The 17,396-nt window shown below is 40.4% G+C and overlaps 2 protein-coding genes across 12 annotated transcripts in view; one reads left to right on the top strand and one right to left on the bottom strand.

The window, feature by feature from the left end:
• The window catches only part of LOC126278657 (centromere/kinetochore protein zw10 homolog), a 186,273-nt gene extending 173,846 nt beyond the window's left edge, over positions 1 to 12,427 (bottom strand). The window contains exons 1-3 of one of the 2 annotated variants that reach the window (XM_049978873.1): positions 12,317 to 12,371; positions 11,976 to 12,106; positions 3,722 to 3,915 (exon numbers count right to left, since the gene is read on the bottom strand). In XM_049978873.1, coding sequence (XP_049834830.1) covers positions 3,722 to 3,915; positions 11,976 to 12,027 — 246 coding nt within the window. In that variant the 5' untranslated portion in view covers positions 12,028 to 12,106; positions 12,317 to 12,371. Of the gene's footprint in view, positions 1 to 3,721; positions 3,916 to 11,975 lie in introns of both variants that reach the window. The other variant, XM_049978872.1, reaches the window with a different exon arrangement.
• The window catches only part of LOC126278659 (zinc transporter 6-A-like), a 471,888-nt gene that overhangs the window by 307,623 nt on the left and 146,869 nt on the right, over positions 1 to 17,396 (top strand). The gene's annotated exons all lie outside the window — the stretch shown is intronic.

Here is a 17,396-nt window from a genome sequence, read left to right as displayed (position 1 = left end):
ACTCTCTGTCTCAGAAGTGGGGACTGATATCCCCGTTGGTTGGGAGGGGTGTTGCTCCCGAAATAAGTGGTGCAGGAGCAACAGGGATGGAATGCGCCCCCCCCCCCCTGTCAAGGGAGCAGGTGGTGTCTTCTGGTTCTGAGAGGTGACAGGAATGCGAGGAACCGATAGGGCAACAACTGCTCTCGTGGTGGCGGCGTAAAAGGTGGTCATAGCAACAGGATGTAGGTGCTCAAATTTTCTCTTAGCCTCAGTGTCCAGGGTCTTACAGTCCACGATTTTCCCTCTTTTCTGTAAAATCCTGCAGTCTGGTGAGCAAGGTGAATAATGCCCTCCGCAGTTGACACAGATTGGAGGCAGGGCACATGAGTATTGGGATGTGATGGACATCCACGATCTCGACATGTGACACTGGAAGTACAGCGGAAAGACATATGGCCGAACTTCCAGCACTTAAAGCACTGCACCGGGGGAGGGATATATGGCTTGATGTCACAGCGATAGACCAGCACCTTGACCTTTTCGGGCACTGGTGGCAACCTGATTATACCTTGGACCTTGATGGATGCGCTGGGTGAAATAAACACCTCGCCGCTCTAAATTGATGCACAGCTCGTCGTCAGACTGCAAAAGAACACCCCTGTGTAATATAATACCCTGGACCATATTTCAGCTATAATGGGGTGCAATGGTAACGGAAACATCCCCAAACTTGTCACAAGTGAGTAATGCCCGTGACTGGGCAGAGGATGCTGTTTTTATCAAGACTGACCCAGACCGCATTTTTGACAAGCCCTCCACCTCCCCAAACTTGTCCTCCATATGATCCACAAAAAACTTAGGCTTCATGGACATGAAAGATTCCCAATCAACTCTCGTACATACGAGGTACTGGGGCGAATAAGCTTGACTGAAATCCTTAGCCTGGCATTCCTCTCATGGTGCGGCCAGGGAGAGGAACGAAATGGGGTCATATTTCTTAGCATTCAAGTTAGACTTTGCCTGCTTAGAAACTGCTGGCAACGGACCACCAGCAAGAGATGACATACTACGCTTCATGGCGTGTCATCTGCCCTGATGCCTCACACTCCCACCAGGTGTCCTCCCCATGGGTGCCACCCAGCCTCAGCAAGGGCCACCTGGAAGGATCTACTCCATGGTATACGTGGGGAGTTAATGGTGCAGGCATCAGCAAAGCGATCCCTGTGTTGTCAGGGGACTACAAACAACAGAGTACATGGTGGTCTCACCACGACGGACTGGCTATCATGCTGGATATGAGGTAAGTCCATGGTCATCGTCAGCACAGAAAGCAATACTGCACAGCGCACAGTGGAAAATGCAGCCAGGAAGGTGTCCTCACCCAAGAGATGGGGAATGAGCAGGACTGCAATGCGATGACAAGAAAGTGGGCTAAAGATCTCAATGCACAATGGACATGTTGCACCGTGTATGGCGCCCTTCCCCAATTGGCTCGCTCTTCGGAAAAATTTAGAAAGATGGAGGCCAAAGCTGACAGGTGAGCATCACATAAAGGCCTCTTATGACAGGCAGGAATACCTCGGTCCTATTCTAACCCCTGGAACCGCAGAGGGTTGGGGGGTGGGGTGGTAGCAGAGACTGAGACCATGTGGTTACAGTAGCAAAGGATTTTTGCAAGGATAACTCCCATCTGATAGTTCAGACAAGCTGTGGACAGAGGAAAAGCTCCAGATGGCCCAGGTTGTGAAACAACCATTGAAATTGAGCACTGGGGTCAGCTGCATGTTAAGCCGCCAGGTGGTCAACTTTATTCTTGGCAGCAGTTAGGCAGTGGCCTGTCCTTGTCGACAGCTGGTTGGTAATCATTCGAATAGTATTGGGGGGCAGCGTGGAGGGTAAAAATCGTAGTGGGAGACCAAGAGATGAATACACTAAGCAGATTCAGAAGGATGTGGGGTGCAGTAGTTACTGGGAGATGAAGAAGGTTGCACAGGATAGAGTAGTATGGAGAGCTGCATCAGACCAGTCTCAGGACTGAAGACAACAACAACAACAACAACAACAACAACAAGCTGTGCATTGTTTGCAGCAGATATGATGTATGACATGGCTAATTAGACAGATGTCCCAGCCTCTTATGTGTAGGATAAGCCTGTGACAGGACTGGAGTAGGAGGAGCTACATGGATGGATCACTATGGCAAGAAAGTGAGAGTGGGAACTGCACAGGGAGGAAGGAGAGGTAAGAAGTGGTATGGGGATAGCGAAGGGGTAGGATGATGTACATGTTGGGGGTGGGGGAGTGAAAGAACACCACTTACCACTTTAGGGGGGGGGGGGGGGGGGTTGGGAAGGATCTTGAGAATAGGCCTTGTACGACCAGCCAGCATCGTATAGGGACTAAGGTATACACATATATATTTATACTCTAGTTCAATAAATGATTACTTCAAATACCGCAGATTTTCTTTATTTTTTTGTGTGTGCCTGTTGACAACTAATGCTTCTGATTTTCAGCCAGCGGTCTCCTTTACTCATAAAATGTTTACATTCTAACAGTAATTTCCTACAAAATTGAGTGTTCTATTGTATCTTAGACCAGCAGTAAAGAAAAAGACTAGTCAAGTGCTTGATGCTGAGTGTAGCCACATATGGCACTGAAATGTGGTCACAGCAAAAAGCAAAAGGCAATAGTTAGAAATATAGTCTGAAGAAAAATATGTGGTGTAAATTGAAAGAAAAATAAGAAATCGGGCAATATTCAAAAAAGTAACAGAAGAACTGAAGTTATTAGAGACAATCAAGTGTAGGAAAAGAAATTTCTGGAGTAGTCAGTCAGAAAATCCTGTATTACATAGTGTGTTCAAATGAAAAGGTATGGAACGTTGTAACAACCACAACGGTTGAAATTCAATATGCCACTTTGGAGTACCATAGTGAGACATGCATGCAATGGAAGCAGGCATCAGCACATCCCCCTAAAAAATTCAAATCTGTGCCTTCAGCAGGCATGGTAATGCTCGATGTTCCCCTCCCCCGAGGTCCGACACTCATCGAAATCCTGCAGCATGTACAACCCATTAATAGTGACATGCACTGTGAGGCACTTGGTTGCCTACCCAAGTCCATCAACTGCAAACGGCCTGCGCTGCTCACAGGGGAGTGATTCTGCTCCATGATAACGCGCGTCCACACGTCTTCAAGATCGCACACAGTGTAATGGCCAAGTCCAAGTGGGAGCAGCTCAAGCATCCAGTCTAGATCCCACACTTGTTGCCATGTGACTTCCATATATGTGGTCCACTAAAAAAAAAATCTCAAAGGAAAGCATTTCAACTCATTTGACAACTGAAGGACACAATGGAGGACTCGCTCCTGGCAGAGCCACATGAGTCCTTCAGCTCATGAGACAGTGGGATGGTTGCGCTTGGGCCTCTGGTACTTTTGAATAAAGACTTCAATTATACCAACAGTGTTGTTTTAAGCACCCTCTCCTTCAAAATATTCTTTAGAAGGATCTAAGACTGGAACAAAGCTACGCTCATAGTACCAAAAAGAAAGGCTACCACCTAACATATGTCAGGTTAAATTTATCCCACTGCAGAACTGTAAGGTTGGTGGAGCACAGAATAGAATGAAGAAGACTGAACTAATGAAAGTTGAAGGTCCATCATTGCAGCAGGGATATGTGGTCAAGATGTGGTGAAGGTATCAGCACAATGACTCCATACCAAATTTACCTGGTTCTCAATCCTTTCATAAATATTTTTCATGTTTGTTTTCAGTTTCTCCGCCTGACTGACAAGTTGCTCATTTCCTGATGGGAGAAGGTGACATGTTTCTTCTATGACCTTCTTAACTTCGGTCTTCAGGTCCTGTACTTTCATTGATACATTATCAATACTGATATTCAGGTCTTTTATCTCTGCCTCCTCTGTAAACAGAAATAAAATGTACGTAAATAGCAGTTTCAAAATATCATTGGTAATTTTTCATTTAATGCAAAATAAATCACAAGACTACATGCTTTCCTCACCTATTACACTGTAAAACACACACACACACACACACACACACACACACACACACACACACACACACACACACACACACACACACAAGCAAAGCACACCTCTCACACATGACAGCCATCCCCAGCAGCTCGGACCAGAATCCACTGGCATTGAACAGTTCTTTTATTTTTAACATTACTTCATCGATGTACATATTGAACGGTAGAGGTGGAAGACTAGATCCCTGTCTCACACCCTTTTTAATCTGAGCACTTCATTTTGGTGAAGTTTTATTGCTCCCTCTTCATTCTTGTATATATTGTATATTATCTGTCTTTCCTTACAGCTTATCCCTATTTTACACATTTTGCAACATTTTACATTGTCAAACATTTTTTCCAGGTTGACAAATCTTATGAACATGCCTTGAGTCTCTTTAGTCTTGCTTCCATTATCAACTGCAATGTCAGAGCTGCCTCTCTGGTGCCTTTATCTTTCCTAAAGCCAAACTGGTCATCACCCAACAGATCCTTAATTTTCTTTTGCATTTTCCAGTATATTACTTTTGTCAGCAACTTGTATGCATGATCTGCTAAGCTAATTGTGTGATAATTCTCACACTTCTCAGCACTTGCTGTCTTCAGAATTGTGTGGTTGATGTTTCTCCAAAAGTTGACAGTGCATCGCCAGTTTCATACATTCTACACACTCACGTGAATAATCACTTTGTTGCCACTTACCCCCCCCCCCCCCCCTTACGATTTCAGAAATTTCAACGAAATGTTATTTATCCCTTCTGCCTGATTTGATCGTAAGTCGTCCAAAGCTCATTTAAATATTGACTAATACTGGATCCTTTATCTCTTCCCTGTCAGCTACTGCTTCCCCTGTCATGTCTTCGTACAAATTATCCCTCTCATAAAGAAAATCAATGTACTCATTCCACCTATCTGCTCGCTCCCTATCAGAATTCACACTGTACTTTTAATGTCACTGCCCTTGCTTTTAATTTCAATGGAGATTGTTTTGACATTGACTACATCATAAGTTAGTCCTTCTGACCATCATTTCTTCACATTTTTCATGTATCCGTTTTGCCTTGGCTTCCATGCACTTACTATTTATTTCATTCCTAAGTGACGTGTAGTTCTGTACGCCTGAATTTCCACGGAAGTTTTTGAACTTTCCTCTTTTGTCAGCCAACTTAAGTATTTCTTATGTTAGCCATGGTTTCCTCACAGTTACTTCCTTGTACCTAGGGTTTTTTTCCTAACTTATGTGACCAGCCTCGTCAGAGATGTCCTTTCCTCTTCAACTGAACTGCCATCTGAGCAATTCATTATCACACTATTTACAGTCTCAGAGAACATCAAGCATTTCTCTTCACTCCTTAGTACTTCTATCCTATTTCTTTACACATTGATTCTTCCTGACTAGACTCTTAACTTCAGCCTACTCTTCCATAATTACTAAATTGTGATCTAAGTCTGTATCTGCTCCTTGGTATGCCTTACAATGCAATATCTGATTTTCGAATCTCTGCCTGACTATGATGTAATCCTAACTGGAATCTCCCCATATCTCCTGGCTTTTTCAGTATGCCTCCTCCTCTTGTGATTCTTGAACAGAGTATTTGCTATTACTAGCTGAAATTTACTGCAGAAATCAATCTTTTTCCTCTCTCATTTCTACTGCCAAGTCCATATTCTCCAGTGAAGCTTTCTTCCGTTCAATCCCCTATAACCACATTCCAGTCTCCCATTACTATTAGATTTTCATCTCCATTTACGTATTGAATTACCCTTTCAATATCATCACATACATTTTCTATCTCTCTATCTTCTGGTTGTGACACTGGTATGTACTGTGAACTATTGTTAATGGTGCTGGTTTGCTGCCAATTCTGATGAGAACAACCCTATCACTGAACTCTTCACATTAATTATTCAGGCTTTCCTGGTGAGGCACTGTCATGTTGAAAAATCATGTTTCTGCCAGTTATTTGCATCTTTCTTACACAATATTTCAACTGTATGACTCACAGTCTTCTTCAGGTGCTGTCAGATACTGATTCCTATGTGGAAAAAGCCCCGACTCGTGTCACACTGGAATTAGTATCAGACAGCACCTGGAGAAGACTTGAGTCATGCAGTTGAAATACCATGCAAAAAGACCTGAATGGCCAGCACAAACCTCATTGTTCAACACGTTCACAGTAACTCACTTTCTGCTCTACCTTCCTATCCATAAATAATCATATTCCGATTGCGCCATTTTCTTCTGCTGTTGATATTACCCTATACGTTTCTGACCAGAAATCCTTTTCTACCTTTTCAGATTTTCTACCTTTCCTACCATGGTCAAACTTCTGATATTTCATACCCCAACTTGCAAAACATTATCCTTTCATTAGTTATTTAATGTTTTCCTCAGTGTCCTCCTCTCAGAGATACAAATGGGGACTAGTCTGGAATCTTTTGCCAATGGAGAGACCATGAAACTTTTTTTCCATTTTTTTTCCCACTTGCTGGACACATGTCCTGTGGATACACATCGTGTATCTTTAATTCAGTTGTTTCCATTGCCTTCTGCATGCTCATGCCATTGATCACTGCTAATTCTTCTGCCTTTTAGGGGCAGTCTTCCACTCCAAGGGCAAGATAATGCCATGAAGCTCTGTCGAATCCTCCGCCATCTTTGACAAGGCCGCTGACAGAATGAGGGCAACTTCTTATGCCACAAGTCACTGGCCGCCTTTATTGATGATTTTTATTCACAATTTAAGCTCTGGCTCAGTCTGAAACTGTGACCCAGTACATTCTGATTACTGGTCAAAGACGCTACCCGTAGACCACAGGAACTTTGCATATACTCTTAAAATGTTTAGATTCCAAAGATACCAAGTAGACAACTATCAGTCTTTTGAGATACAATTAATTTGGTGTACTTGTCAAATTTAGCTCTTGAAGCACAACACATTTTCAGACACAACAAATCATTTACATTAAAACTAGCAAATTTTTGTGTCTTGCCCCCCTCCCCTTGGAAAAATTTCTGTGGCTGCCAATGCTTGACACCAATCAGATTTTGATCTCTTCCCTATTTGTCAACATAGGAGGACAATCATCTGTTTCCTACTTTCCAGGATGAAGTGAACTACTGTTGAGCTTCTTCCGTAATCCCATAATGTTCTAATGTATGCAGAAGTATAGTATGATCCACACAATCAAATGCTTTTGTTATATAAAAGAAAATACCTACCATCCTCAACCTATCATTTAGCACTGGTAGTTTCTCACACAGTGATAACACCCTCCCTGAAGCCAAACTATGTATCTGGTATTATTTTCATGTGCATTAGGATGTGCGACTACTCTCAAACTGTTTGCGACATCTCTTTCAAAATTGTTTACAACATCTCTTTCACATGTTTAATAAAGTGGTTTCATTCATAAGTATTTCAATCTGTTAAGAAATAGACCACATCTAAGAGGCACAACGCATAAATGACCCATTACAGAAATAATTTATGGTGCTCCGATCTTTATAACCTATTTAAAACTTCGTCAAACCCATGGGAGTTTTTACTCCTTAATAATGTAATAATTGATTCATGTTTGTCTTTGATTGTTTGCATGTGATGTCTTGGAACACCAACTTTCAAAAGTTTCGTGTATTTACCCGTACCAATAAAATTTTGATTTAACTTGCCAGCTGTTGACAAAAGTAATTTTTAAATATTGTGCACAACTAATAGTTTCATTCTCACACATGAGAAGTGTAATATACTGAGCACCAACATTATGCCCTGATAATCTTTCACAATTGGATATACAGTTTTAATTTTGTTCTGAAAGCTTTATATTCTCTTGGTGTGATGCACTGAACTTTTACACTGTCTGATGACACTCCTCAGACATTGCAGTATTGTCTGTGGTATGATTCTGTTAATGGGCTCCAAATGTCCATATTATGATATAGCTCCAGTTACTTGTTATTTTAATGACATCAGTTATCCAAATCAGTTGCTTATTAGTACTGTGTAATAAGGTTGCTTCTTTTTTTCCCAGTGGGAAAGAGTTTTTAAAGAAAGTGTTACAGGTTTGAAGAAGTGTTTATACTTGTCAATCAAGTCATTTGTAAAGTAGAATTCTTGCTAAGTTAGCCCTTCAACATTAGCTGTAAATGTCTAAATTGCAAGTGGAATCATATCGCTATATCTTTTGTTGTTTACACATTGGGATATGATTCTGCTTTGATTGTTTTCAGTCTTACTACCTGTGCATTATGATCTGACACACCATTGCTAATTTTTTTGCTCATGCTGTTTCAAACAAGCAGAAAACAGTCTATGAAGATATTTAAAATATTTATTGTACCAGTATCAACTGCAATGTGTCACATAAAAAATGATAACAATCATGCGCTGTGGAAAAAAAATAAGGCCTGTCACAACTCACAATTAATGAGATCTGAAAAAGAACACTGAGTGATAACTTGAACAAAAACTTTACAATAAATATTTTAATACATGATTTATATGAAGATGTTGATTATGATCATGATGGTGTTTCCCTTAACTCAAGTTAGAAAGTATGTTGTCTGTACCAGGTTATAATAATAATAATAATAATAATAATAATAATCATTTAAGACTGATTATGCCTTTCAGCATTCAGTCTGGAGCATAGCCCCCTTATAAAATTCCTCCATGATCCCTTATTCACTGCTAACATTCGTGCCTCTTCTGATGTTAAACCTATTATTTCAAAATCATTCTTAACCGAATCCGGGTACCTTCTCCTTGGTCTGCCCCGATTCCTCCTACCCTCTACTGCTGAACCCATGAGTCTCTTGGGGAACCTTGCTTCTCCCATGCGTGTAACATGACCCCACCATCTAAGCCTGTTCGCCTTGACTGCTACATCTATAGAGTTCATTCCCAGTTTTTCTTTGATTTCCTCATTGTGGACACCCTCCTGCCATTGTTCCCATCCACTAGCACCTACAATCATCCTAGCTACTTTCATATCCGTAACCTCAACCTTGTTGATAAAGTAACATGAATCCACCCAGCATTCGCTCCCATACAACGAAGTTGGTCGAAAGATTGAACAGTGCACAGATAACTTAGCCTTCCTTCTTGCAGAAGAGAGTAGATCTTAGCTGAGCGCTCACTGCATTAGCTTTGCTACACCTCGCTTCCAGTTCATTCACTATGTTGCTATCCTGTGAGAATATGCATCCTAAGTACTTGAAACCATCCACCTGTTCTAACTTTGTTCCTCCTATTTGGCACTCAATCCGTTTATATTTCTTTCCCACTGTCATTACTTTCATTTTGGCGATGCTAATCTCAAGTAAATAAAAGAGTCAAGTAAATCTGTTAACATTTTTGTCTCAAAGCTTATATTGAAATCCCCTCACAAAATCAATAAGAAACAAGTCTGGCACAGTGTTAAGTCTAGAGAGGAAAACCCTGTAGTCTGAAATGGTGAATCCAAAGAGGGCCACATGGAAAAGCTTATTCCTTCAAAATGCAAATTGTCCTGCACAATTCTAAAATATTGGTCTTTTCAGTGTTTACCACGGACGCCCACTGGCACCTCCAGGAACACAAACATTCCATGTCCACCTTCAGTCCATCTGGAAAGTAGTCAGTGTCCTCCACAATGAGTAGTATTTTGACCTCAGGGGAATGGCAAAACATTACTATCATGTACTGTAGATCTAGGCATATTTCTTTGTAAAATCATTACATTGTGATAACATACTGTAATGTGACAGTGTTGTAGTTGTCCATTTTCATTATTAGCACATGCTCTGAGCGCTCTAAGTAATCTTTAGTTGTGTAGCATGCATTACTTATAAAGTACATTAAGCTTCATTTTTAAACATAAATATTTTAGTAATCTTTTCCATCTTCTTGTGCATTTTCCTATAAATTTTATTCTCTGACAGAAAAAGCTGTTTTGGGTTTTTGTTTGGCAAATGCAAGTCCAAACTGACTCTTGTTCAACTATTTATTTTAACTGTTACAGAAATAGCTACTAAAGTTTTCCCTGCTATGCAAAATAGTTTGATATGTGTGCTCGCTTGGTAAAGAACAGATACTTAGTTTGCTGATGATATTCCTTTTGTCAGTATCTTTTGCACCTTTATTCCATTTTAACTGACTATCAATATGCATCCCTAACAACTCTGTGCTTGTAACACGATCCATACGTTTATCATATATATGTTTAATGAAACAGATTTGTTCTTTCCCTCTGTGTTGAAGTGTACACTGTTTTCTTTAGCTAAACAATAATTCGTTGCATACTGTCCAATTGAAAATATCCCTGAGATTTTTTTTTGCCTTCTTTATTAGGAATTCTGGTGTTTTAGTGGCTATGATGCTGCTGTTATCAGCAACGAAATTTTTTCTCCACATCTTATACTGTCTAGAAAATCATTGATATATACTACAAACAGAATTGGATTCAATTACACCGATGCACTCCTATGTTTGTATGTTTCTTGTCTGATAAATGTTTTGCTAAAAATTTATTGCCAGCTTACATGCATACCATCTTTTTTTTTCCTTCTGCTATTTCCCTTCCCCTTAGGGCTTCTAGACAGCTTAGTAGGCCCTGCTTTTTGTAGTCAAAAGCCTTGGGCAGGCCTAAGAGTATGCTTATAACAGTCTACCTTGTCAAGAGCTTCAAACACAACTTTTGTGAACTCTGTAATGGCTGTTATTGAAATTCTGCCATTTTGAAACTAAACCGTGCTTCATTAAAAAGGTCGTGTTTATGAATGTAGCTCATCTGTCTACATTCCACAAATGATTCACTTATTTTTGAAAATGCTGACAATAATGAAACTTTCCTGCAGTTTTCTATAATCTCTTCATTGCTTTTCTTTAGTAATGACACGAGTGCTTTTGGTACTCTGGAAAATACTTTTAATAAAAGGATTTATTTAGTATATTTGTTAAGTGGGATTGTATGCCATCTCCGCAAACATTCGGAACAGAGAATGAAATCCCATCTATGCCTGCAGACTTCTTGTTTTTCAATTTTTTTACTGTCCTAGTGATTTAAAGCTTTATTGTGGAAAATATCATTGTATTTGTAGTGTAATTAACAGATGTTTCAGTAGTAGTTTGACACAACATCTCCACAATGCCACAGAACTAATCATTTACAAGATTTGCAAATTCATGAGTATTTTCTATTACTTTACTGCCGCCTTTGATTTGTGTGTTGCAACTGTCTAGCCTTCCAGTTTCATGTTTTATGAATTCCATATTATTTTGCTTTTACTTTCTGCAGTACACACTATTATGACATGTTTAATTACTTTCAACATAAAAATTATTACTATCCTGTACATTTTTGTACCTGTGATAGCAATTTAGGAAATTTATATTAGTGTAGTGATTTTGCAATGGGTCAATTTTTTCGTCAACCTACTATCTTGTTTGTAAAGTCGTCAAAGTTGGTTTAAATTCAAAGCTCACTCTGAAACTGCTTTGATATCCTGCTCCGGCGACTAGTGTTAGAAAACGGCCGTCTCCTCCTAAACTATTGATTGCACATCGCAGTGACAGACTGATACGTAGCGTAGACTGACGTCTAGTAAACTTTGGAAAGTCAGTTTACTTGACAGTTGAAGAAGTGAACGAGTATGAAATAAAGTTCGCAGAAAAAGATTGATTTGTAGCAGAGTCTGACGCCTACACTCGAGCCTTATTTCGTGCAATTTTCTTTATAAAATTTGAAACTAAAAGATCATTTCAGAGAACTCATATAAGATAGTAGTCAAGTATCTAACCACTAGCTTTGTGTACACTATACAACCACACTAACGCGAGACATCAACATACTTTCTCTACAGCATAAATTTAGCGCCCCTTTATTAATGCCACTTTTGATCGTTTAACACTTTTATATTTGAGGATTTTGGGTCCCTTAAACACAGTGTACTATAAACATACCTGCAGATAGGAGAACCTCAGATAAAAAACTTCCACTCATCTCAATCTTCATCAGTTGCTTTTTGCCGCCTGCTTGTTGTTCGTCTCCTGTCAACTAGCCACCCACTTTAGCCAACACAATCATGGACAGTCTGACCGTAAACAAAGGAGCAAGCAAAGATTTTTAAAAAAAATACATGTATATTGTCATGGAGGTAAGAATACCTCCATGTATATTGTGTATTAAAATCCGTAGACGACATACATTATATGGGCAAAACATGGATCAAGTAAAATTTGTATGCAAACACTGAAACCTATACATACGTCTAATAACTAGTATCTAGCAAATTATTGCATACATTAATACTTTTGTTTACATCATCTAGGCCAATACGTAATTTACATTACTGAATATCTATACCGGTTTATGATTCATTTTCCCAGTTGTAAGTTGCCTATCCAACGATATCAGTGGCAAAAATTTGGTTCCAGTATTTCACGTAATCATTGGGCGATTTTTTTTTAACTTTTGCGTTGAAGGATGAAAATAAGATTATAAAAATTAGAAACTGTGCATATGTTTTGAGGCTAACTCATCTCGTGCAATTACCAACGTTTTATTCTTCCACTATTTGGGAATGAGAGCACTTCGTGACTTGCAACAAACTTTACATGTAATTTCAAAGGTTTACAAAACTTTTTCTCGCTAGTTCCACTCCCAAAATAATAAATGGGAAACGTTTATCTCGTACTACAATCTCTCCTTTCATGCAATAAATCTGCTGCATCAGGAATAATGATTTAATTTATTACTTCTTTATTACTAACTCTATTCGCAGACACTATCGATACACCACTTAATGTACCCAGGGCTTCTGGAACTGCAAGGCATGTGCTACACGCAGGCGGCAGCTCCAGAGGGCCGGCATATTCAGGTAACTCATAATGTTCAGACTTATTTTAATGTGTGCATATCTGTATGTCACAGTTATTATTATTTCAATCACCTCATAACAACACAATGTATTTTCAACTATTAGAATTATAATACAAATTGTCTGCAGATTCGTAACACTGTCACAAGTGCACATACTTGTGAGAGGACTTCCCGTGTTCCTAAGTAGAAAGAAGGAGAGCTGGCAGTCAGGTGTCAGTTCCCTGTGGCATCTCGACCTTTACATTTGATTATGAGACTCCATCCTCCACGGAGTTGTCGCGCTTTACACAGGTTACACATTGACTGTTGATTGTTTTCTGCTATGAGCTCCTGAAGAAATTGTAATGTAACTTGTTTTTAAATTTTAGCACTTAACTCTCTTTCAAGCAGTTAATTAATGTCATAATCATGCTGTCAGTGATTTTTTCTAAGTTTTATAAATACAGGGGAAGAAAGAAGCACAAATATGGTAAATACAGTTATCTTTTTAAATCTTGCTAATCGGTAACACAAAATGATCCCTGTTACAATGCATTACCTCTTAGTAGGAATATTTATACAATAAATTTCGAGAGCTATAGGCATTAAGCACAAAAATTATCCGTTTGCTTGTAACAATCACCATTTATTTGATGGACTACAGGTAACTTTTATTTACTTTGGAGTAAGCACAAGAAACTGCAACACTTGACAACAACATATCAACAACATACACCAATAGAGAGTTGCCATTAAAAACGAAAAGGAACATTCTAAAAAGTAATTGAGATGAGAGATTTTAATTGCAACCCTCAACACTCTTCTTAAATTCAAAGAACACTCTATCCACCCCAACAACATTTAAACAACCTTGCAGCTTTTCAAACTTTTCACTGGATAATGAGTTAGTCAACAAATCAGCCAGTTGTTCCTTAGTATTTATATAATACACACCAATAATTTATCTACTCACATTATCTTTGGCGAAATTGTATTTAATATCATCGTGTTTCATTCTTCGAACCTTTGAAGCAAATGAATACAAGATTGGTTGTCTTCAAGAGTCCTTACTGGGCAGTTGACTTAGAGTCCTATGTCAGTTGCCAATTGAATTAGTCATAGAAGTTCACCTGCTTCTGTGACCAAAACTACATTTTTAGCTTCAGTTGAAGGTAAGGAGACACAGCTTTGACGTTTTGTTGTCAACAAACAGTATTTCCTTGCACTTTCAAAATGAATCCTAATGTAGATTTCCTATCTTCTCCACTGCCAAAACCTGTACAGTATCTACATAGCAGAGAACCAACTCTGCTCATTCTCTTCAATAACACAAACCAAAATTGAACATTCATCTAATATATATTGCTACTCTTTTAAGTCCCTTCCAATGGCTCTCCATTGCTTTGATTTGGTGTTTGCTGAAATAATATACTGCTATACTCAGATCTTGTTTTGAAATCACAGCATACATCAAATAACCATCAACTGGTCTAATGGTTTAGATTCACCTATGTAATATTGATCATTATTCATCTCTGGTCTGCTTTCCATTGTGGATTTGGTCTCCTTTGGTGCCTTAATTCGGTAACAATCGTTCATGTCAAAATTTTCCAGTAGTTATTGCAAGTATACAGGTTGACTCATAATCTTTCCGTCGTCTGACCTTTCGAAATCAACGTTCACACATATCTCAAATGAAAAATCGATCTTCCAAATCCTTTTTGATCCTGTCGACCTCATAAGAGTTACTTGCAGACAATATAATAAAATCTACATATAAAATGAGATACACTCTACTGTTTTACAAATTATCAATATACAAAAATCTGCCAATGTTTGACTGTCTAAGTCCAGTATTTTGACAGTTGTTGCATTCGGTGTATGAGGAACTTGTTTCAGTGCATACAAGTCCTTCTTTAATATAATGATTTGTTTCTTTCTACCTGTGTCATCCCCATGTAGAAAGGCATTTTTGACATCCATTTGGCATATAAATATATCCCCTGCAATGATGATTGACACCAATGTTCTCAACATGCGAAATATGCAACAGGAGTGTACATTTCATCATAATCATAACCCTTTCTCTGAGCACATCCTTTGACTAAAACCCTTACCCTTGCTACCTTGATTTCGTTTAATTTTGAAAACCCATTCGCTCTCATTTGGTCTCTTCTTTGGATTCCCATGAATATGACTCATTAAGTTCCAATGACATCATTTTTTCATTGATTGCTTCCCTCCATTCATGTTCATCATGTCCCACATGTATATTTTCGTAGCATTTAGGAACATCAACAATAAATGATTCAGCGTGCAAGGCTAGTACTGCATAATCGTCAAATCATACAGACACCCTTCATTCCCATTGAAGTGTCTGTAACTTTTCAGGGATCTTGACCGGTTCTTTTCAATTATCTGTCTTCTTTTCTTCTTTCTTCTTTTCGTCTGCCTTGCATTCTTATGTTCTGGTTTCATCTGTCTTGTATTCTTCTGCCCTGAATTCGTCTGTCTTGTATTCTTCCGCCCTGAATTCGTCTGTCTTGTAATCTTATGCCCTGTTTACATCTTTTCCTGAATATCGTTGCACACTAGTTGAATTTTGTTTCACCAGAAGTTGCATTCTTTCCTGAAATGACTTTCTGCAGCTCTGGACGACAAAATATGTATCCATTTGGTTAACAGCTAATAAAAATCCATGTAAGTGAATAAGAATCAAACTTTCTAACAACAAGTTCCTTTGAAATTTTGGAAAAGGCTATAGAAAAATTCAAATGGCTCTGAGCACTATGGGACTTAACTTCTAAGGTCATCAGTCCACTAGAACGTAGAACTACTTAAACCTAACTAACCTAAGGACATCACATACATCCATGCCCTAGGCAGGATTCGAAGCTGCGACCGTAGCTGTCGCGCGGTTCCAGACTGTAGCGCCTAGAACCGCTCGCCCAGCCCAGCCGGCCAAGGCTATACAACCCCATACCACAGAACCACTGGTGCTTTTCCTTCCAATGCTGTAGCTACACTTCTACTTGCTATACACATTGCAGCCAAAACTGTTCCATCTACAAACTCTTGTCAAGTTTCGATTTGAGAAGTGCACAATGCAAAATAGTCCTCTTTAGACATGCAGAAACCCAGTTCTGAAGTTCTGTATATCTCACTATTAACGCAAATCGAAAGTACAAATCTCCAAAGCAAATTTTCAGTTCATTTGAAGGATATACTCAGCCATTATCACAACAAAGACGAATTAAAATGAGCTGTAGAATAGTTTCGAGAATTTTGAAAATTTTTTACACTTATGACTTTGCTTCTAGAAAATACACTCCTGGAAATGGAAAAAAGAACACATTGACACCGGTGTGTCAGACCCATCATACTTGCTCCGCACACTGCGAGAGGGCTGTACAAGCAATGATCACACGCACGGCACAGCGGACACACCAGGAACCGCGGTGTTGGCCGTCGAATGGCGCTAGCTGCGCAGCATTTGTGCACCGCCGCCGTCAGTGTCAGCCAGTTTGCCGTGGCATACGGAGCTCCATCGCAGTCTTTAACACTGATAGCATGCCGCGACAGCGTGGACGTGAACCGTATGTGCAGTTGACGGACTTTGAGCGAGGGCGTATAGTGGGCATGCGGGAGGCCGGGTGGACGTACCGCCGAATTACCCAACACGTGGGGCGTGAGGTCTCCACAGTACATCGATGTTGTCGCCAGTGGTCGGCGGAAGGTGCACGTGCCCGTCGACCTGGGCCCGGATCGCAGCGACGCACGGATGCACGCCAAGACCGTAGGATCCTACGCAGTGCCGTAGGGGACCGCACCGCCACTTCCCAGCAAATTAGGGACACTGTTGCTCCTGGGGTATCGGCAAGGACCATTCGCAACCGTCTCCATGAAGCTCGGCTACGGTCCCGCACACCGTTAGGCCGTCTTCCGCTCACGCCCCAACATCGTGCACCCCGCCTCCAGTGGTGACGCGACAGGCGTGAATGGAGGGACGAATGGAGACGTGTCGTCTTCAGCGATGAGAGTCGCTTCTGCCTTGGTGCCAATGATGGTCGTATGCGTGTTTGGCGCCGTGCAGGTGAGCGCCACAATCAGGACTGCATACGACCGAGGCACACAGGGCCAACACCCGGCATCATGGTGTGGGGAGCGATCTCCTACACTGGCCGTACACCTCCGGTGATCGTCGAGGGGACACTGAATAGTGCATGGTACATCCAAACCGTCATCGAACTCATCGTTCTACCATTCCTAGACCGGCAAGGGAACTTGCTGTTCCAACAGGACAATGCACGTCCGTATGTATCCCGTGCCACCCAACGTGCTCTAGAAGGTGTAAGTCAACTACCCTGGCCAGCAAGATCTCCGGATCTGTCCCCCATTGAGCATGTTTGGGACTGGATGAAGCGTCGTCTCATGCGGTCTGCACGTCCAGCACGAACGCTGGTCCAACTGAGGCGCCAGGTGGAAATGGCATGGCAAGCCGTTCAACAGGACTACATCCAGCA

This window comes from Schistocerca gregaria, chromosome 6, assembly GCF_023897955.1.
Source record: "Schistocerca gregaria isolate iqSchGreg1 chromosome 6, iqSchGreg1.2, whole genome shotgun sequence".
NCBI classification, from domain to species: domain Eukaryota; kingdom Metazoa; phylum Arthropoda; class Insecta; order Orthoptera; family Acrididae; genus Schistocerca; species Schistocerca gregaria.
The sequence above is the reverse complement of the archived record's forward strand: the minus strand, read 5'-3'. Positions and strand labels throughout refer to the sequence as shown.